Genomic DNA, 22,838 nt, shown 5'->3' on the forward strand with positions numbered 1-22,838 from the left:
GAAGGGCAGATGGAACCAGAGGGTTTGCAAAGGGATGCCGAGAGGTCTTCTCGGGGGCTGAGAGCCAGATGTGTGGCCAGAGGCCCGACCAGGCTCTGTCTCCTGGCCCCACCCACCCCTTATTCCCTGCACCTGAAGGACCAGGATCTGGGAGGGTGGATGAACCTCCCCCAGAGTCACCTTGTTTCTCATCCTGGCTACTGCTGCTGGGATGTCCCCGGGAGCGCCAGGACCCTGCCTTCACCTAAGAAAACGTCTGCTTCTCCACAGTAAGCAGACCACTGGGGCAGGCAGACCCTGGGAGGTGCCAGCATGAGCCGTACCGCACAGCGGTGAGCTGGTAAACATTTAGCGACCAGTCCTGCAGGGGAAAAGCAGCCTGGTTTGTAGCATTTACTGCCCATTTCTATGGCGCAAACATAAACACTGCCAACATGATGTTGCTGAGTGCGGAGCCCCGAAGGGGTGGGTGGCGGTCACCATCCTGCCCGTTTCCACCACACAGATAAGAAGACCTCAAGAGCACAGCGAGGAGCAGACACAGCAAAACAATCAGGAAGTGAAGAGTTTTGAATATCTGCCACCTTTGCGTTTAATAGGATCTACTGAATTGGAAATGTCTATCGTTGAATTTTTATAGTGGCTGTGTTTTACAACAGGCTCCGAAAATGTCTCAAGATTTAACTGCCAGTTCTACTGAGCTTCCCTGGTGGCTCAGCTGGTAAAGAATCCACCTGCAATGTGGGAGACCTGGGTTCAATCGCTGGGTTGGGAAGATCCCCTGGAGAAGGGAAAGGCTCCCCACTCCAGTATTCTGGCCTGGAGAATTCCATGGACTGTATAGTCCATGGGGTTGCAAAGAGTTGGACACGACTGAGCGACTTTCACTTTCACTTTCTGTTGAGGTGGCCCCCCCCCAACTCTTGGGTATGTTTATGGGTTTGTTTTATATGTACTAGGAAAAATGTAACTTTTTAAAAAAATTGAAGTATAGTTGATTTACTGTTAGTAATGTTGCATTGATTTACTGTTAGTTAAGTTGTGTTAGCTTCTGGCGTACAGCAAAGTGTTCAGTTATATGTATATAAACATATATAATGTCTTTCATATTCTTTTCCATTATGGTTTATTACAGGATATTGAATATAGTTCCCTGCGCTCTGCGGTAGGACCTTATTGTTTGTTTTATATGTACTAGTGCGTATCTGCTAATCTCAACTTCTAATTTACCCCTCGCCGAACCCTTGCCTTTTGGTAACTGTAAGTTTGTTTTCTGAGTCTGTGAGTCTGCTTCTGTTTTGTAAATAAGTTCATTGTATCACATTTTAGATTCCATATATAAGTGATGAAAGTGAAAGTCACTCAGTCACGTGCGACTCTTCTCAACCCCAAGGACTTCAGAGTCCATGGAATTCTCCAGGCCAGAATACTGGAGTGGGTAGCCTTTCCCTTCTCCAGGGGATCTTCCCAACCCAGGGATTGAACCCAGATCTCCCGCATTGCAGGCGGATTCTTTACCAGCTGAGCCATAAAGGAAGCCCAAGAATACTGGAGTGGGTAGCCTATCCCTTCTCCAGAGGATCTTTCCGACCCAGGAATCAAGCTGGGGTCTCCTGCATTGCAGGCGGATTCTTTACCAACTGAGCTCCCAGGGAAGGGATATCGTGTGACATTTGTCTTTGATACTTCACTTAGTATCATAAGACCCATCTCTAGGTCCATCCAAGTTGCTGCAGATGGCACTATTTCATCCTCTTTTACGGCTAGGTACCACCCCATGTACAGATGCGCCACATTTTCTTTGTCCATCATTTGGTGGCAGCACAGGTTGTCTCCATGTCTGACTATTGCAAATACTGCTGCTATGAACACTGGGGTGCGTGTATCCTCCTAGATTAGAGTTTTAGTCTTTTCCGGCTACATGCCCAGGAGCAGAATTGCTGGATTGTGTGATAGTTCTATTTTTACTTTTTTAAGGAACCTATACACTGTATTCCAGAGTGGCTGCTCCAATTTACACTCCCACCCATCGCATAGGAGAGTTTCCTGGGGAAAAATAACCCTGAAATCAAAGATATGAGTGCTTAGAGCAAGTCTGGGTTTTCTTTTTTAAAAAATGGCTTGATTTAAGATCAATAAAAAATGTAGTAAGTAAATAGTACAAGGGAGAGAGGCACACAGGCAAGAGGAACACCCAGGAGCTGAAGTTTAGGAAACACGTGCTGATGGAAATGGCTTCAATTAGTTCCTATCTGGGGGTCATGGTGAAATATGTGGGCACCCCCACAGGAGAGGAGGCTTCCCAGGTGACGCTAGTGGTAAAGAACCCGCCTGCAATGCAGGAGATGTAAGAGACATGTAAGAAGTTCCCCTGGAGAAGGGCATGGCAACCCACTCCAGTATTCTGGCCTGGAAAATCCTATGGACAGCAGAGGCTGGCAGGCTACAGTCCACAGGGTCTCAGAGTTGGACACGACTGAAGTGACTTAGCACATACAGACGCCACAGGAGAGGAAATACAATTACTTAACAGATGAAAGGCAAGGTGTTTGACCCCATTAATAAAATAATTTAAAAAAAAGCAAACCTCAGGCTGGAGAAGGGGCTACATCCTCAGAAGCTGCGGGTGGGGACAGTCCGTTTAGGAATGAGGCTGATGCTAACACAAAGAGCCATAAACCTGTCACACGCCTGCACTCAACAATCCACTGGCCTGGAATCCATGCAGAGGACATACTTCAAAAAAGGGAAAACCATAAACATGTAAAAGTGTTTGTTGCCATTCCTAACTTGGTTCCTCCCCTTTGCAATGTTTTCATCATAGTAAAAAAAAAATATATACACACACACACACGTGTATATATATATATATATATATATATATATATATATATATATATATAGTTAAGTTGTGTAAATGCCTTGCTGGGGTGAAATGGCTGATTTAGTGCCAGCATATGGAATCTGGACCACTGAGAAGCTGCTACGATGATATTTAGAAAAATTAAGTCAAAACCACAGGGTAACGGCTAATTTAATGTTAGGTGAATAAAATCAGAATGCAGAACTGTGAGTACAGTCGTCCCCCCATAACCATGGAGGAGATACATCCCAAGACCTCCGTGGGTACTTAAAACCACAGAGAGAACCAAACCCTACGTAGACCATGTTTTCTTGTATCCATATGTGCCTATGATAAAGTTTAATTTATAAACTAGGCACAATTTAAGGTTAACAACAACAACTAATATTAAAATAGAACAATTATAACAATACACTGTAATAAAAGTTATGTGAGTGTGGTCTCTCTCTAAGTACCTCATCATACAGATTTAACGCCTTTTCCGTCTACAGTAAGCACTGAGGAGGCCCTGCGGCTGTTACTTTTGCAGTGCACAGGTTCCTTTTTCCTTTTTCACAATTTCCCGGGTAGAAGATTCATTCTTATCATAGAGCTTAGCAAGATCTTAACTGTGTTTTCTTTCCTTATTGAGAACTTCCATCCTTTCACTAACAGGAACCACTTACGGCTTCCCTTTGGCACAGCCAACCCACCAGCATCACTGTTCTTGCCCCGAGAGCCCATTATCCAGCACGTGAGGGTCGCTTGAACGCGAGCCCTGCAATGACCGAGAGGCCCGAGAGACGGATGGTGGAGCACCCCACATGAAGGGACGTTTCACATCCTGGGCGGGACGGCGTGAGATTTGATCATGTCTCTCAGAATGGTGAGCAATTTAAAACTTGTGAATTGTTCATTTCTGGAATTTTCCAGTTAATATTTTCAAACAAGGTTGACTGCAGGCAACTGAAACTGGGTAAAGGGAACTTTGAATAAGGGGGCCTCCTGTACATCACTCTTGGAAGCGTGTAAAAGCACACGCACGAGAAAGCAGAAAATGCAAAACACCTGTGTATGTGTGTGTGTGGCAGGGTCGGGGGGCAGTGATTCTGTGGCTTTTCTTCTCCACTTTCATTCTTGTACTGATAACACACCAATAATTACAATGAGCATTTATGGAGGCTCCCATCACAGGCCAGGCCCTGTTCTATTCCTCACAGTCAGCCAGCAGGGTCAGTCTACTGGGCCCATCCTACAGATGGGAGAGCTGAGGCTCAGAGAAGTGAGCTAATTTGCCTGAGTTCCCCCACTAGCAAGTGGAGGCACAGACTGAACCCAGCTCTGACTCCAAGACCATGCAGCTGGGCTCTCTGCAAGCTTGCTGGCTGAGGCCGTGAGATTCTCGAGGCAACGTTTTCTATAACCAGCCTGCACGGCTTTGCTGCTGTGTAGCCGGGACCTCCTTGGATGGGGCAGGGTGCCTAGAAGAAGGAGGCAGGTGGCGAGCAGCCAGGTGGAGGCGTGGGGCTCCTGGCTGCTCTAGCCCCTCTTTGGGTCTCCAGAAAGATTCTGAGGGCTGAAAGAGACCCTCACAAATGGTGCAAGGGCAAGGAGGAAGACCCCAAAACCAAACCAAGCCAAATCAACCATGTAACCCAACCATGTACGCATGGCAGCCTTGACGGAGCTGGTGCAGAACCTGTATGGTTTCCAATCGATACTGCGTCCAGGCCAGAGAGGGTTTGGTGGGCCAGTGCCTGGAGCCCCAGATCTCATACCCTTTGGGGGAATGCTCGAGGTCCTGCCCCAGGGATGGGTAAGGCCTGACTTGCACGGGGAACGCATCATCGGGTTCAGTACGGGGCTGGGCACTTCATGAGTGCCATCTCGGGGCGTCACTCCCACAGTGGGAGAGGTACTGGTGAGACCCCGCTTCCCAGTCCAGGGAAGCCCACTGCTCATGCACGAGCAGTGGACTTTGAGTCAGCTAGACCTGGGCATGAATGCCGGCTCAGGCACTGCGCAGCTCTGGGGAAACTGCTAACTCTCTCTGAGCCTCAGTTTCCTCGTCTGTGCATGGAGCCTGGGGTGGCCAAGCTAGGGACATGAACTGGCATGGTCCGCTGAAGTTGCTTAGCTCACTGGTTCCTCAATAGACAGGAACTTCTGTTGTCAACAATGATGACGCCATTCACTCGTTGGTCTGACATTTACCAAGTGCCTACTGTATGCCCAGCTCCAGGCAGATAAAAATGCAGTCACTTGGTTATTGAGCACCTACTTCCGGGTGCTGGGGGCACGGCCGGGCACAGGACAGACCAATCCCATCTCCCTCAGGATTCCTGACAGCAAAGGAGACAGCAGACAAGAAATCAAACTCAACAGAGGTGGTGAGCTCCACATAGAAACCAAAAGAGTAAAAGGGGGAGGAGAGGAGGGTGGGGGGTGGAGGAGGGGGCACTGTTGCTATTTATAAACCTTGGTCCAGGAAGGCCTTTTGGAGCAGGTGACATCCGAGCAGGTGTCTGGTGGAAGGAAGGGAGCGAGCCCCACAGGTGTCTGGGAGGAGAGCGTTTCAGGCAGAGGGAGCGGCAGGTGAAAAGGCTCTGGGGTGGGGGTGGGCTTGGCCAGCTCAGGAACCAGGAAGGCCAGTGTGGCTGGGGCAACTGGGAGAGAGGAGGGCAGAGGGACTGGGGAGGGGGTCTCAGGTCAAGCTGTGTGCCCAGTGAGAGGCTGCTGGATTCAGCCCCTTGTGAGAGAGGTGTCGGTGGCTGTTGAGTCATGTTTGAAGATCTCCCTGCTGCTGCTGGGCTTCGGGGCGGGTGGGAGGCAGAGGAGAGAAGCAGAGAGGTTTAGGAGGGGAGAAGACGGACTGGGACGGCTGGTCTGGGGAGAAGGGTGTGGAGGGAGGGTTCTGGGCTCATGTGGGCATATGGTTGACGACAGGGCATGTGAAGTGGGAGAGGAGGGTGCACTCCAGCTGGCTCCGAGATTCTGTCCCAAGCAGACAGCGGGAGGGGGCAGGGGTCCCTGGATGCGCTTGTCCGCCGTGTCTACTGAACATCCGAGTGAGTCTGGAGTCAGGGGAGACAGGAGATGGGGGTGGAGATGGAGCCAGGCAGGGGTCCGGGGCAGCTCAACAAGACCGGAAACATGGACCGGGTGGGGTTCCCGGGGTGGTGAAGGTGGGGAGAAGAGGGTCAAAGAGCCCTCCAGCGTCCAAGGCTGGGGAGACGAGGATGGAGCAGTGCACTCAGGCGCAGCCAAGGAGGGCCTGGGAGCCACAAGAGGTGGTGCCCAGGACCTGGGGCTCCCTGGGGCTCCCCGCTTTTCCTCAGCCTTCTCCCTCATCTGACGCACTGCCAAGCTGCTCTCTCTGCCCTTTCTCTACTTCCAGAAAACTCCTACTCATTCACTGAAACTCCTTCTCGTGTTGATTGCTCTCTGGTACTCGGCCAAGAAGGCTGTGAACCTTGGGGACAGCTGACTGCCATCTTCAATATCCTGGAAAGCCCGCCACACCCCGATGAGATGCGGGGAGAGCTGGAAAACATGTGTACAGCCATTTCTATACATCAGGCTCTTCGTATGTCTCGTTTAGCCAGCACCCTAGTGAGGCTGATTTCAGCACCTGCTTTCTAGGTGAGGGCACTTTGGCTAAGTCACCTGTTGGAGGTCTTCCAGCCATCAGGAAATGGGGGAGCAAGATTTGAATCCAGATCTGTTAAGCCTCCAGGTCTGCCCCTCATCACGCTGCTTCCTGCCTATAAAGAACCAGCAGGCAGCTGGCTTCGGAGGGGTGAGCACTCTATCACCAGGGGACCTGTGTCTGGGCAGGGATGAGGAGGGGTTTTCCTGGAGGCCGAGGGATCCAGGGCACAAGCAGAGTGATGCTCTGAGAGAGGAAGAGAAGCATCACTGGGTGGGAGGTTAGAAGCCCCCAGGTGGCCCAAGACGAAGGCGGGTCACGGAGAGATGGACCATCGCCTCTCAAGGCACGACGAACACAGCTATTAAAGCAACGCTTATGAAAACTTCTCAGTAATGCAGGCAGCCCTCCGTGACATAAAGCTGAACTAAAAACCCGAGACACACAGTCTTATGTGCGAAGGCAGCAACCATAAACATGAAGCAGGCGCTGGTGACCAGCGAGGGCCCGAGGGGAGACGGGGCCGCGTTAGGTGGGGAGCCCCTTTGGCCTACTCCTCGCCTGCTCTCCATTGAGCAGGGGCGATTTTACGATGGGAAATTTGGCATGAAAAGAAAGGAAACTGTCATGGCTACTTGGTGGAGGGCTGAGGCAGAGGAAATGGCTTAAACAGGGAAGTGATAGCCAAGACCAGAAAGAAGGGCCCTGGGCTCTGGCTCCCCGCAGCCCCGCCTCCCCAGGCCTCTCATCACCCTCTCCCAAGGACCCTGAGGCTTGAGGCGGGGGGCAGGTAGGGAGGGGGCGAGAACCGTCCTGGTCACGGGATTCAGGAGGGCAGCCGTGGGATTTGAACTCTGGGCTGCCCGTGGCTTTCCCTCCAAACCACTTCATCCACCTGCTTCCCTTTTGCCCCAATATCACAGTTTACTCGTTGGTACGAGTGGAAAAACCCCCAGCAGAGCCCCAGGTCTCTTTGGAGGTGACCTGCTCCTCGCTTCTGGACCCCGGGGGCTCGGGGGTCTTCAAGCACCCAGCTATTTCTTTCAAGGGCTGGGTTGGGGGTCTCCGTCAGGATTTGTGGCTCTCTGCACAGGGAAAGAGCAGAAGGAGAAGGCTCTGAACCCCAGAAGACTCCCTCGGGGGCATTTCTGGCCTCTTGTGGAATATTGTCAGTGAAGGGGGTTGCACCAGAAAAAGAACCTGATGCTCTGATTATTCTAACAGAGAGAAGAACTCTGAGATGCACTGTGTGCCCGGACAGCTGCTTCCTTTGCAGGCTCTGTGGGCGTCACCCCTCACTGCGGCCTGTGGACATTCTGTTTTTCCTACTAGAATACCCTCCCTGCTGTATTTTTTAATGTTTGCCCAACTCCTACTCGTCCTTAGAGACCATTCTAGCCATCACCTCCTCCAGGAAGCTCTCCCTGATGCCCGGGATGGGCAGGTGTCTCCTCTGGGCTCCCTCCAGTCAGATCTGATCCCTCATCGCCACGGTCTGCACTTGAGTCAGTTTCACTGTGTGTTCAGGTGCCTGACCCAGGACAGGAGTACAGGAGGTCAGCTCCCATCCCTGCCCCTCGCTGGACCAGAATCGGATGCCACACACCCCCTCTTTCTCCCAGTCCCTTCCCCTGCCCTTGGTCCTGCCCTGGCTGGACTCTGCCTCAAGGAGCCAGTTCCTGCCCAAGGCTTCAGGGGGATGTGGAGGCCCTCAAGCTCTGTCTCCTGACTCCAGCTGCTCCTCCCATCCAGCTCCCTCGACAAAGGGACCAGGCTGGAGACCCAGCCCTGACAGCCTGGGCTGGAGCAGATGGCCTGGGTTCAAACGCTGAGGCTGTGGGTGACCAGCGAGGTGACCTTGGACCTATTACCTAACCTCTCTGTGCCTTGGTTTTCTTGCCCTTAAGATGCTGCTGCTGCTGCTAAGTTGCTTCAGTCGTATCCGACTCTGTGTGACCCCATAGATGGCAGCCCACTAGGCTCCCCCGTCCCTGGGATTCTCCACGCAAGAACACTGGAGTGGGTTGCCATTTCCTTCTCCAATGCATGAAAGTAAAAAGTGAAAGTGAAGTCGCTCAATCATGTCGGACTCTTAGCGACCCCATGGACTGCAGCCCACCAGGCTCCTCCATCCATGGGATTTTCCAGGCAAGAGTACTGGAGTGGGGTGCCATTGCCTTCTCCGGCCCTTAAGACGAGGATTCATCAAATAAGTATTTGAGAGCTAAGAGTGAGGCACGGAGTCAGGCAGACAAAACCCTCACTCACTCTTCTGTCCTAGCGGGGCTGGGGCCGGACACGGGGTGCTGGAGCAGTGCCATCTGCCCCTGCGCTCCCCACCTCATGTTCAGTCCCCAGCACCGAACCCAAGTGTTCCCTCTTGGCCCCCACGTTGATTTTCCTCAAGGAGAAGTCAGGCTCTCTGCCCTCCCCGGGGTAAGGAGGGACAGGCCAGCTGCTGAGGGGAGACGGGGTGCTCCCTAGGAAGAGCGTCCGTGCTCCCTGCAGTCCTACTGTGCGCTGAGCCCTGGGCTGGGCCCTTCCGTGTACCTGCCTTCACCTCTCATCACCGTTGTCCAGAGCAGGTACGGAGACTCAGAGAGGGCCAGCAATGCATCTGAGGATACACAGCAAGTGAGGCCTCCGGGCTGGGCTTTCCATCACCACCACCCCCATCCCTCATGTATCCCCCCAAGTCGTCGAGTCACGCTGATGAGCAAACACTCTCCCAGGCTTCCACCAAAGCCATGCGAACAAGATGCAAACTGGGAGAGCTGGCAGAGGGTGACTTCCCGTGTCAACCAGCCCGGGTGGGGGAAGGCAGGGCCCAGCCAGGAAGGACGGGATGCGAGGGGACAGGGCCGCGGTGTCCTGGCCCAGCCGGAAGCCCCGAGCACTGAAACCCCAGGCCGACTCTGAATCCACTGCCTTTGGAATCCCAGTCACGGAGGCCTCCTCGGTGTCTGATGTGGCGCCAAGGAAAGAGGATATCTCGTCCTCTCCCTTTGTTTCCTAATTTTCTGGAATTTCTCGCCGTTGGCTGGTTTCCCTGCCGAAACCACACACCACAGACTGTGGTCGCAGAGCCGGGAAGAAAGCGATGGCTGTGCTCTGCCTGGTGTTGGGGGAGGCTCCGGAGTCGGGTGAACTCCAGGGACCCCACAGGGGAGGCACGGATGAGTTCTGCAATGAGCTGGGTGGGTTCTAGGTGAGGGAGCGGGAGACAGAAGAGGCTCTGAGAGCGACAGGGGCTGCGGCGGTGGGCTCGGGATTGGACTTTGTTCCGGGAGACTTTGGACTAGAGAGACCCTGGCTGAGGTCCGTGGACTTACTAGCACGGCTGCAGGCAGGTCACTTAGCCTCTCTGGGCCTGTGTTTGCTCATCTGTGAAAGGGGATGAAAAAGCTGCACAGCTCAGTTCTCAGGGGGGCTGTTAGCAGGGAAATAACGATAGGGGTGGGTCTAAACGGCAAATGTCACCAGGGTTTCCAGTGCTCGACTTGCTCACTTGTGTCTTAGAGGGAAGAGGGCAGAGCCTGAGGCTTCAGAGAGACTGAGGTAGGCTGGGAAGAGTCTTGGGGACCAGAATAGGAGCTGAAGCCCCTTACCTGGGGGTGATGGGGAGGTGGGATGAACCAGAGGGCACCAGGCAGGGACCAAGGGGCGGGGGGCGGGAATCCTAGAAGGCAACCAGAACGTCAACAAGTCCCAAGACCTCACTGTGAAGTTAGGCTGTGATTGTCCCCATTTTACAGATGAGGAAAACGAGGCTCAGACAGGTCCAGAGGAGTCAAGCTGGGATTCAAAGCCAGGAGCGTCTGACCGTGATCCCCAGGGACAACGACTCACGTGAATACGACGATACAGCAGCAGGGGGCATAACACCATGTCTTGGGTCCCCTCTCCCCACAGCTGCAGCAAGAAGCCAGGGCGGTTCCCGCAACACCCCAGGTCCCCTCCTCTTTCTCCTTTAGGGCCCCCACACCCTTGGGGAGGCCAGCACTGGCAAAGAGCCACACAGCCTGAGGGCTGGATGACACGGCAGGGGTGGGTAGCTCCAGCTCTGCAGCTGCCATGTCAACCAAACAGCACTTGCTGAGCACCTACTGTGCGCCCTGAACACCAGACATGCCTGCAGTGGGTGCAGGCTCTAACCCCGGGAACCATGGCAGAGTGACAGAGACGAGACTCACCGGGAGCTCGACCCTGAGCTGGGGCAAAAAGCTGACCGGGTGGGGGGAGACGCAGAGCCCAGAACTGTCCTCCCGCGGCCGGTGAGCCAGCCGGCGTGTGAGGGGCATCAAGGTGAAACGTCCCTACACGCGGAAGAAAACCAGCATGCCAAGTGCACAAGGGAGAAGCGTGAGCCACCCAGTCGTGCCTGACTCTTTGCGACCCCGTGGACTGCAGCCCACCAGGCCCCTCTGTCCGTGGGATTCTCCAGGCAAGGACAATGGAGTGGTTTGCCATTTCCTTCTCCAGGGGGACGTGATGAGCAAATATCGGGGGGGCGCCGTGTCACCACTTTTCAGAAGGAAATGAGCCAGGACAGACTGAGCCTGCAGTGGATCTCAGTAGGAAATGCTGCAGTCTGAGGCTGTTATCATGTAAACGAAGGGAAAGCTGGCTTCCTCCTGAAATGAACCGAAGGCAGCTGCCCTTGATCACCTGATTGTCCCCAATCCCGATCCAGACCAAAAGCTCCCTAACTCAGGGGCTGTAGGGTCCCTGCTCTGGACAACAGTGATGAGGGGTGGCCCTGGTCGCCCCAAGGCCATTCTGAGAGGTGAAACAGGTGGTGAGGATACGGCATTTCCAGTGAAGGAGATGGAGGCAGCGTGCGTCCGCCGGGACTCAGGCACGTGATGCTCGGAGATGCGGGCTCGGCCTCTGAAACTGCTTTTTAAGGAGCAGCCTGGGGCCACTTCAGCCCACACGCTGCTGGAGGACTTTCTGATGAAGAGGCTCCTGCCCCCTCCCATGGAAGAGGCCACCCCTCTCGAGGCTCTGCGAGCCCCCAGCAGAGAGGCCACTGGCTCTGGGCTGGGGCCCTGCTCAGTCTCCCCTTTCCTGGCTGGCCTGGGCAGGTCAACGAACTCCTTCTAGCCCCCACCTCCCAGCTTCCGTATCCGAAACTGGGGCTCAGCACCCCTACAGGACAAGTGGCGTGTGGCTGGCCCGTTCGGGGTGGAGACTGCTTCTGCCTCCCCGTCAATCCTGGCAAGGCAGGACCTAAACTGTGTTTATTTACCCAAATGTGAAATGACCTCAAGAACCGCCGACACCTGGGGGTCAGGCACCAGGCCGAGTCCTGTATCAGGATCAGCCCATTTACTTCTCAGGGTGGTTACGACCCCTGCCTGGTATTTACACGGGGACACCGAGGCACTGGCCAGTGGCGGGGCCTGCCTGAGGCCGCAGAGCCCACATGTGGTGCCATCCGACTCCTGCCCCGAGAGATGAGCTGCTTCCAGCAACGCCAACAGCGATGATGACACTAACATAATCCACTGACGAAGGATGATGGCTTTACGATCGACAGGTGCCAACCCCACTGATGGAGCCCGTGATGGGTGTCTGGGACGCGGTCAGCACTCAGCAGTGGCCACTTCCTTCTCTCTCCTGTCTCTGACCTTGTTTCCATCTGTGTCTCTGTGCCCTGACCACCTGACACGGAGTCGATCCCTGCTGACTGTCTGGAGGGGGCAGCGCCCATGGCCTCCTCCATGGGTTTCTGAGCGTTCACTGAGCCCTGCCCCACACAGGACTCCGCTGGAGTGCTAAGCGTCAACTCAGTCCACTGCTGGGTGTCCAGGCCCAGCCCTCCTCCCAGCCGCTGGACCGGGAAGCAGCAGCCCCCTGGGGCCTCCCCTCTGGGGTGCCTATGACAAGCCTCCTGCCTCAATCTCCCTTGGAGTTGTCCAGACCTGGAACTTGACTCCAGAGTCCTCTGTCCCCAAATAAGGGCCAGAACGGGTGTGTGAGGCCCCCAGAAGAGGGAGGCATCTCGCGATGGAGACTCCGGGAACCAAGCAAGACCCCCTTCCTCCCCGGCCCCTGTTCTAAGAGGAAAACCCCTGGTCCTCCTCCCCGTGTGGGGAGAAGCTGGGCTGTGGGCCAGGAATGGAGGCGCCTCCAGGAGCTGGAGCAGCTGGGGTCATCCATGTAGCACAGGACTGGGATGGGGGAAGGGGGGAGAGAGAGAGGCCACGAAGAGTTCTTGAGGTGAAAGTCGAAAGAGAGAGAACGAGACAGGCTTAGGGAGCAGCTGATGGGCTCCGTGCTCGAGGAGACGCGTCTCGGCGATGCCCCGGAGAAGCACTCACAACGGCTGGAACGTGGGTGTTTGGAAGATGCAGGTGACAATTCGGAGTAAAGCGGCACAGACTCGAGCTCTTGTTCCAGGAGAAACACTGATGGCAGCAACCCAGCCCGACTCTCCAGCCACCCCCGACCCCTGGTTTGACAGCACCCGTGAGCACGCCACAGCCCTCCCCCTGCCTGCCCCCCGCCACCGCTGCCCACAGAGAGAGGCTTGTTTGACCTCGGCCAGCTCAGCCCCACAGCCTGCCTGTGCCCTCCTGTATGGGATGGCAACCTCCATCCCGGGATGGTTGCTCTCAACTTTGACTTCGTTTGCCCTGCTTGCGTCTGCGTCCCCAGCTCCTGCACAGAGTCAGGGAGGGGCAGGGACTGTTTGGGGAACTTTAGCCAAACCGAAAGGCAGACAGGTCCACACCAGGAGGGGGCAGGGATTCCTGGCAGCCCAGAGGGTGGGGAGCCGCCGTCCAGTGGCAGGAGGGCAGGGGCTGGAGCCAGACTGCTCACCTGCCCGCCACCCCCATCACGTGCTGACCCTGCTGACTGGGAACCTTGGGGCTGGTGCCCGTGCCATGGGCATTTAGCCCAAGGGATCCTGGAAAGGACGAAAGGATACAGACAGTGCCCAGAACACAGCAAGCACTCAGTAGACATTGCTGGAGCCAAGGGTGCTCACTCCTTGAATCAAGGAGGCCCAGCAACACGAAGGTCTGCTCCATCCCTTCTCCCCTCAGCTGGCAAACCAGAAGCCCAAGCCGGAGGCCCTGGCCCAAGGTCACGCAGGGAGTGGAGAGCAGAACGGGAGGCAGGCAGCACTCCGGGGACCCCCACCCCCATTAGGTCCTTGCATGTTCCTGAAGCTTGCTCTTGAAGGAAGGCTCACGTAGTGATGGAAACTCCGTTCTGAGTCTGCCTATGTGACCCAGGAGGGCACGCAGCGGCCCTGAGTTCCAAAATGAAACATCTCCCCCTGTAGACAGCAGACCCTGTGGGCCGTGACCTCAGCCTTTCATACAGTTGCCATGAACTTGAACGTCACGGACCACCCCCCAAAGCTTGCATGCTCTTTCCCGTCCACAGCCGGTTGCCTCGAACCTTATCTGGATAGCACAGCACAGCGCCTGGCACACAGGAGGCACGTGGTGTGGAAAGGGGGAGACCTTGGAGACAGGCAAGGGTTAACAGCAAGGGAGAGACTGAGAACTGTTAGGACCAGACGCAGCAACTCAGAAGTGGACCAACGTGGTCCCTTACGGTGCAGGGAAGCCATCCGGGTTCTGAGGAGCGTGCGTGCGTGCTAAGGGGCTTCAGTTGTGCCCAACTCTGCGACCCTGTGGACTGTAGCCCGCCAGGGTCCTCTGTCCCCGGGACTCTCCAGGTAAGAATACTGGAGCGGGCTGCCTGCAGGCAGAACGGCACCTCCCCAGAAAGATGGGCTCACATCGTGGTCTTGTCAAGTACACGGGGAGGGATGGAGGGATGAGGCAGAACTACCTTCATCTACACAGTAGATTCTCAGCTCTCAGAACACTCGGCTGCTGGGAACGACATTTTGCAGTGGTTCTCAAACTGTCATGCCTACAGGCATCACCTCCAGAGATTTCTGATCAGGAGGCTCTGGCTGAGACCCAGGAATTTATTTTGACAAACACCCCAGGTGTGTCTTCAGTGAGAGACCCACATTTCAGGAAACCCCACCTTTGGGGCTGAGCCAACAGCGGTTTCATGGTCTGTAGCTTTGGGTGGGCTTGTGCGTCCCCTCCCCGCTCCTCAAAGTGAAGAGCAGCCCCTTCTCACCCATCACCTCCACATTACCGGGAGCCCGGCTCGAGTGCCCTGCCCAGAGGACCCACCCAGTCCACATTTGTCCAACTGAGCTGAGCACGCCTGCCTCTTTGTCTGCTGTATGACAGATGGGGCAATTACTCGATCAATAAGCACAAGCTGATTTAAGTGTATCTTATTAATTATTTAAGTCATCCATTATTGAAAAGGTCACAATCTGTTAGCTACTTAAACGATCATGAACTAGCTGGGCTGCGTCTCCAACAAAGAAGCAGCAACGGTTCACTGAGCACCTACTATGCACCAGCCATTTTGTTTGATCCTCGGGACACCCCTCGGAGAAGGCAATGGCACCCCACTCCAGTACTCTTGCCTGGAAAATCCCATGGACGGAGGAGCCTGGTGGGCTCCAGTCCATGGGGTCGCTAAGAGTCGGACACGACTGAGCGACTTCACTTTCACTTTTCACTTTCATGCATTGGAGAAGGAAATGGCAACCCACTCCAGGGTTCTTGCCTGGAGACTCCCAGGGATGGGGGAGCCTGGTGGGCTGCCGTCTATGGGGTCGCACAGGGTCAGACACGCCTGAAGCTACTTAGCAGCAGCAGCAGCACACCCCTGGGGTGGCGGGAGGTGGGGATGGGCAGTGCAGGTCCTTACACTCCGCTCCTTCACAAGGACGGGCAGGTGAGGAGGGTGATGGGGCTTGCCCAAAGTTACGGAGCTGGTAACTGGCAGAACTGGGGCCGGGCTGCCTGTCAAGCGCATGGACTCGGCAGGGGTCACCGTGTTGGAGGTTTCTGCACCGGATCTTGCAGGCTGACTTGGTGCTGTTACGTCCTGGGATGACGTACCCCATGTCCTGTGTGTCCATGGCTGCAGCCCCGCCCCTGCAGAGCACCTGAACCCCACACCTGACTCCGAACTTGAGCACCTCTGCTCAGCTTGGCCCCTCCAGGGGCTGGTGCCTGTGCTTGGTGCTGGTCGTCCGCACAATGGGGTCCTGCTCCAAAACACACAGACCCCCTCCCCTTTCCCTCCAGCCCTGTACTGCCCAGGGACCCCCAGGTTAGGGTATCCCCCATCCCCCACCAGACTGGAGACAAGTAGATATGAGAATTGCAGTGACCATGAATGTGCTCCTGGGGCAGGATAATGGGGGCTCTGCTGGGGTAGCCACCCTATCAGGCTAACCAATATCCCACATCCCCCTTGCCGACTTTCTTCCCTTCCCCTGAGCCATCACTGAGCAGCCTGACTGCATCACCCTCAGATGCCTTTCTGTGACTCAACATACATGCACGATGGAACCCAGTAATATGCTTATTTTCAAACTTGATGCTGGAAAAAAAGCTTCTCCCTCAGCCCCTGGCAGATCAATTTGCATCCTCTGACCAGACTGAAAACTTGGAAAGCCATCCAATTTCCCTTTTTGCCTTGGCAGCCAGGAAACTCACAACTCCATTTCATGCTCAGTGCCAGCAGCTCTCACACTAGAATCTGAGTAAAACCAACTTGCAAGCTTTGTTCCTAAGCACCATTTCAACCTTTCCATACAGGCATATGTTATTATTAGGAGCCACTTTAAACTTTTCTTGGCAAATAAGGAAATAGTCCAGTAATCGATGAGCCAGACCCAGCAGCAATAACGATTCAGCATTTTCCAAGCTCATCAAAGACAAGCGACGGCGGCCACTCACCAGGCGGACGAGCTCTGGAAAGTCATCAGCGGCGGGGTGTGGCTGTCTCTCTGCAGCGTGTGCACGGCCTGGGGGGCTTGCGGCAGGGGGCCCGGGGGAGGCTGGGGCTGCGGGGCCGGCTGCCCTGGCCGGGGGGCCCGGGCAGGGTTCCCCCATCGCCGGGGGTCCTGTTTCATCCACCGTCCGTGGATGCCCCACCGCGCCAGGTAAACCTTGCAGATGTCGTAGTTCATTGCCGAGTAATACAAAAGATCCAGGACCAGCAGCATCAACACGAAGAAGCCGTAGATCCACACTCCCAACAAGGCGGTGTAGTTGCTGCGGGCAAACAGAGAGAGGCTGAGAGACGCCGGGACCCCCGTCCCGCGGGGGCTGCAGTTAAGCAGCGGGGTCCATTAGAAGACGTGGTACGGAAGCTGCTTTGGGGTCTCAGAGAGGGTGTCGGGCCCCTCTGGGGCGACAGGGAATCTTGGCTCCCTCTTCTCATGCCCACCCCCCACGACTGCCTCTCCCCCACCTGCCCTGCTGGCCACCTCCCAGATCCCACTGCCCTGCACCCTGTCCCACCCAAGCACCCCCTCCAAGATTCCACATCCTTGGGTAGGAACTCCGGTGGGGAAGGAATTCTCAGCTGGACATCTGGGGCTCACATGGTGTGGGAGCCCTTACTTTCACCCTCCTTCCCTCCCCCCATGTGGGGGCTACGCTCAGACCGGCCAGCTGTCTCCCGCAGGTGGCCCGCGCTTGCCCACCCTCCTAGCCCTTGCTGAAGCTGTTCCCACCACCTAGGAGGCTCTCAGCACCCCCTCTCTCACCAATCCCTCCCTCCCCCCTCCAGCTCTTCCCCATCCTTCTGAGCCCAGGGCAAATGCAGGAAGTTCATTGTCTTAGGACGCACAGACCCAAGTTCCTGCCTCGCAGAGTCCACCTGGGGCTACCGGCTACCCCGAATTTCTGCGTGGAATGCAGCCGGCCTCCCCACTGGGGCCAGCTCCGCCCCAGCCTGCTCCATCACACCCCCTGCTCCCGCCCCTCAGAAGCCCAGGACTCAGGGCGTGGGCTCAGCTGCCCTCCCCCGACCCCATGCAGCAGACACCGGTCCATCTGCTCCACCAGCCACACGCCTTTCCAGCCTGCCCCACGGCCGTTCCCCAACACAGTCCTCCCCACCAGGCACCACAGACTGCACAGCCAGGGGTCTCAGGGCCCCTGACCTCGGTTCTCTTATTCTTCACCCAGCACTTCCACACCGAGGTCTAGTCTGTCCTCCAGAAGCAGAGACGATGGGGGTTCTGAGCCATAGATGCTTCTTTGTGAAGGGGCGCAGGCTTCCTGCCAAGGCGTCTCCACCTTTGAGGAACTTGCAGGCAAGCCTTCCCAGGGGCTGTACCTTCAGCCTGGCCAACCCTTCCAGTGCCCCGAGTCCCTTACTTCCTCTCCTGCCTGACTCCTACCACCGCCTCTTGGAGACTGCCTCCCCCAGGAAGCCTCCCGGATACACTGCCCCGCCTACCCTGGCTGGGAAAGGCTTCTCTCTGGCCTGAGGGCCCTTCAAACCCTCCCCCGCCACCCGGGGCCATGCTAGCCGGGTCGTGTGTATCCTCCCGCCCAGGCCAGGGTCTGAGTCTCCCCTGAGTGCCCAGATGGTCGGGGAGGCTGCTTCCTGGCCTCGCCATGGCAGCTGGGGTAGCTGAGCTCCAAACAGTGCTCACCCGGGACAGCGACTGTTTAAAGGGACCTACTTATTAATCACTCAATGCTTCCTCCATCTGCTGCCTGCTGCGGGCATCTGTGCAGGTGAGCATGCACAGGCAGTGGCGGAGAGGAGGCGCTCCCAGGAGGCAGAGCCGGCACCCAGCCCCGCTGCCCCACATTCCACGGGGAGAGACCCGCCCCAGCTCCCAGCAGACAGGCTCCCTGGATGTCCTGGGTCGCCACAGCAGGGCCCCCTAGATGCTGTCTGAAGCCTGGAGCCTGGAGGCCCGGCTCCAGCCTCTTCTCGGCCTGGCTTTGCTGTGCAGCCTGGGAGGACATGGGTGTGTCTCTGTTTCTGGAGGAGATGGAGTGGAGCTCCTCCTGGTCTTGGCTTCCAGACTCTGGATCTTTCCCGCTTGGTTCACCTGTGCTCAGCCTCGGCCTTTGCAGTGAGATGGGGGCTGCTCCCCTCCAAGTCCTCCAGCCCCCTCCCCGGGCTGGGCCCCAGGTGGAGGGTGCTGACTTTCACTCACACACACACACACACACACACACACGGATGCAAGCCCTCTGACTGGAAGGCCTTCCCTCCCCACATGTGGGGCGGGGGGCTCCTCGAGGGGAGGCTCTGGGTGTCCTGAGCACCTCACGTCCAGCAGGCACTGACAAGTGCCTGGGGCTTCCGGGCTGCTTGAGGAATGAGTAACCCCACAATTCTGCATCACAGCCCCTTGGATCCCTCCTGCAGCCCCACCTCCAGCCACCACCTCCCTGAGGCCTGCAGCTGTCCCAGGGGCTTGTTCTTGCTAAGGTGTGAATGACTGACCAGCAGTCTTCCCCACCACATCCCCCTGCTGCCTGATTTCAAGGGGAAGCCAGCTCCGCCTGGAGACATGCGGATGTGAATTCCTGCCAGGGAGCAGAGGCCAGCAGTGCGGTCCGGCATCCTGAGACAGGAGTCTGCATGGACACGGGAGGAGGACTTGACTCCAGCCCCCGGCACCCCTGTTTTCCCCAGCACCCCTCTCCACCTTCCCCTGGAGCCCCCACAGCGTTGCTCGAAGTGCCAGGCTTTTCCTGGGTGGTTCCCATGGCAGCAGCCGCAGGGGCTGGGGGAGGGGAGAAGGGAGGGAGAGGCAGGGCCAGCTGCGGGCAGATGCTACCCTGCAGAGAGGGAGTCCACAATGCCTGCAGGGGCTGGGAGCGGGACCACAGCTAGGCCTAAACCACCAGGGCTAAGAAACAACAACAGCAACCAAAGCAGCGGCTGGCGGGCATCGCTCTAATCACTTGACACATCCTAGCCTGTCCGACCCTCACGGCGTACTAGGGAGGAACCCTTGCTGCCGTCATCCTCAGCCCAGAGATGCAAACTGAGGCTCAGAGGAATTAAAAGAGTGTCTGAGATCTCACAGCTGTGAAGCGGCAAAGCCAGGATTTAAGCCCAGCAGTCCAGCTCCAGAACACACATCCCTAACCACAGTACCACACTGCCTAAGTAAGGCAGGTGCCACCCACGTTCTCTGGGCAGACAGCCCCCTTCAGGCTTGTATCCACGCTGCTTCTCTGCCTGGAACTTGCCCCCTACCTCCTGTGCATGCAGCTGGCCCCACCTCCCTGTCTTCCTGCAGCTTCCTTCAGGAAGCCTTCCTTGATGTCCTGTGTTAAGTCCAATCCCTCTCCTTGGGCCCCCAAAACCACTGGGTTTCCCAGAACACACTCTGCTGTCTTTGCTGTCTTGTAGGACTATTTGCATCTCGAGATCAGATCTTCTTGAGGCTGAGTCAGGGTCTAACTTATCTTTCTGTGCCCAGCCCTCAGCCTGGGGCTGCTTCAGACATTCCTTAAGCTAACACATACTGAGCACTCATAGCAAGCTGATGACAATGGCAGACTTTATATTCATAACCTCTTCACTAGATTTTACTTTCTCTATACACATTCTCTGGAGAAGGCGATGGCAACCCACTCCAGTGTCCTTGCCTGGAGAATCCCAGGGACGGGGGAGCCTGGTGGGCTGCCGTCTATGGGATTGCACAGAGTCGGACATGACTGAAGCGACTTAGCAGCAGCAGGCATATTCTCTAGTGCGTGCATGTATGCTAAGTCGCTTTACTCATGTCCATCTCTTTAAAACTCTATTGACTGTAGCCTGCTAGGCTCCCCTCTCCATGGGATTCTCCAGGTTGCCATGCTCTCCTCCAGGGGATCTTCCCAATCCAGGTCTCGAATCCTTGTCTCCGGCATCTCCTACACTGGGTAAGGCGGGTTCTTTACTACTAGCGCCACCCAGGAAACCCATATTCTCTAGTTAGTTAAGTCGCTCAGTCGTGTCCAATTCTTTGCGACCCCATGGACTGTAGCCCACCAGGTTTCTCCGTCCATGGGATTCTCCAGGCAAGAATACTGGAGTGGGTTGCCATTCCCATATTCTCTAGTAGTTAATAGTAATACTAGCAATCACCACGTCCTGTGTTTCTGAATCTTTGCAACAATACTGTGAGTTAGGAGTTGGTCTCCCTAATTTACAGATGAGGAAATGAGGCCCAGAGAGGCAAAGTCATTGCCAAAGGCTGCACAGCTGGGGAGGGGCCGCGCTGGGATTTAGACACAGGGCCATGTGACCTCAGAGTGTGCGCAACTGGGGGGAAATCCCAAGGTCGAGTCTGAGACAGATGTCCAGGCAGGAATTCCCCGCATCTGCTTGGCCCATGTGTCCTGGCTCACCCTCTACCGGGAACTGAGGACCGGGTCCAACCTCCCCAGCAAGAGCTTCCTGAATCTCAGGGTGTCATCGCCATGGCAAGCGCAGGCGCTGCTGGGCTACAGGCCTCCGCAGCCAGCTCAGTCTAACTGGCCTGGGCGGTTGGGGTGACAGTGTGATCTCACGGCCCCCCTCCAGTTCAGAGGAAGTAGAGGGGCACTGGAAGGAGGTGCCACCTTTGCTGACCCCCTCTTACCTGCAAGGGAGGCCACCCTGGAGCTGGTAGCCAGCACAGAAGCCTGGGCCACGGACCCCATCCCAGGCAGCTCCCCGCCTCTCCATGGTTGGCTGGCTGTGAGCATTCTGGTTTTTATAAAATTTAATTTAGAAATGCGATCTGGAAATTAATTTCATCCAGATGCAGGGGCCTTTGCTGAGTGTGTGTGTGGGGGTGTGTGTGTGTGGGTGTTGTAAAGGTCAAAAGATAAAACAGAGGCTGTTTTATGAAGCAAGATAAGAAGCCAGCCAAAACCATAGATATCAATTTTTCAGTATCTTTTGGGATATTTACTGATTCACATTCTTTTGGTGCTTCTCAAGCAATAAACCAAGCCTTCTCTGATGGAGAAATCTCGCTGAATACCTTCCCGGACAGGAGCAGGTATGTCAACCGGCTGAGGCCAGGTGGTGGTCCCATCACCACCCATGGGCAGTCCCGGGCAAGGATGGAGGAGGTATGCTCCTGAGACCATTGTGTCTGCGTGGCCGGAGCACCTCTGGGTTTGGGGAAAGGAAAGCTTTTGGAGGAAAGAGGTTTCACTGCAGCCAAGGGAAAACTGACAACCCATCACTTCCCATGGTGAGGCCTTGAGGACTCTGCTGTCTTCTGAGAATTCCTGTCCCAGGCTCCCACCTCTAGCAGCCCATTTGCCTCGTGAAGGAACACCCATGTGCCGCACAAGGACTCCGGTCCGTGACCCACTGCCAGAGGGGCGACCTCTGCCCTCAGAGAGCACTGATCGCCGACCGCACAGGCCCCGTCCCAGCCCACGCCCTGAACAGGTGACTGATCACCGACCACACAGGCCCCGTCCCAGCCCACGCCCTGAACAGGTTCCTGCTGTTGCTTGTTCAGGGCCCTGGGTGGTCACTGCTGCTAGCGTCCTGCCCAGAACCTGGCATGGGAGGGTGCGCACACACTCCTGAACACCAGGGCTGCTGCCCGAGTGGCTAGAAGTGGCATCTCCCTGAGGTGGTGGGCTTGGCGAGGTTGCTTCTCTCGCTCTGCCTGCCTTTCTGCCAAGCAGCCAGAACCAAAACAGACCGTTCTGTTCCTCCAGAAAAACACAAGTAAATAAGTCATCAGAAGCACTCTCCTTTTGCCTGCCACCAGCCCCGCCTCCCGGCTGATTCACTGGGAGGGGCGGGCGAGTGTCAGGCGGCCCTTGCATCTTCATAAAGCCCTAGTGGGGGTCACAGTTGCGCTGGTCCATCTAGATGGGTATTAACCTTCATCTGGCCTCTGGGCTGAGGTCTGGCATGTTCCCCAGCATCAGACAAGCCCTGGCTTTCTAGAGGCACCCAGGGGTGGCAGAGCCCGCTGGTGGAACAAGGGCCCTGGCATCCCTCGGCCTCAACTGTGGCTGCAGTAGGTGACCTGACCAGCCTGGGCCCAGCCCCTTTTTCCTTGCTCTCAGAGTAGCTGTGAGGACTAACGAGACAACACAGGTGTCCTGCCCAGAGGGATCAGAGCCCCAGAGGGCAGGATGGTCCTAAAGGCGGACTTTACCTGGCTCCCCTCACACACCTGGAGCACTCAGGACCTCTCAGCCAGCCAGGCCTGTCCCACCCCGTTCACCACTGACCTATCCTCCCACTCCCACCAGCCCATCTTCCAGTTGTCCCCTCTCTGACACAAGCTCTGGCTGGACACAAGGCCCTGGTCCAGCTCCCTGGGCTCAGGCCTTCTCCCCAAGGTCCCTCAACTCCGACAGCTAAGCAGGAGGCCCTCCAGGGCCTCTTATCTGAGCTCTGATTGGCTCTGTCCTGGGTGTCCCCGGCCCATCCCCTCTGCAGGGCCCCCATCTTGTCCAGGTCAGCATCATAGTTTCTGCAATGTCCCAGGTCCTTGTCCCCGCACCA

The 22,838-nt window shown here is 56.3% G+C and overlaps 1 protein-coding gene across 3 annotated transcripts in view; it reads right to left on the bottom strand.

Annotated features, from left to right (window-relative positions):
- SHISAL1 (shisa like 1) overlaps nt 1–22,838 on the bottom strand; it is an 81,384-nt gene that overhangs the window by 21,165 nt on the left and 37,381 nt on the right. For all 3 annotated transcript variants that reach the window (XM_019961944.2, XM_070790557.1, XM_070790556.1), the window contains exon 4: nt 16,298–16,615. In XM_019961944.2, the coding sequence (XP_019817503.2) occupies nt 16,298–16,615 (318 nt within the window). The remainder of the gene's footprint in view (nt 1–16,297; nt 16,616–22,838) is intronic.

Source organism: Bos indicus, chromosome 5 (genome assembly GCF_029378745.1).
Source record: "Bos indicus isolate NIAB-ARS_2022 breed Sahiwal x Tharparkar chromosome 5, NIAB-ARS_B.indTharparkar_mat_pri_1.0, whole genome shotgun sequence".
In the NCBI taxonomy this organism is placed as follows: domain Eukaryota; kingdom Metazoa; phylum Chordata; class Mammalia; order Artiodactyla; family Bovidae; genus Bos; species Bos indicus.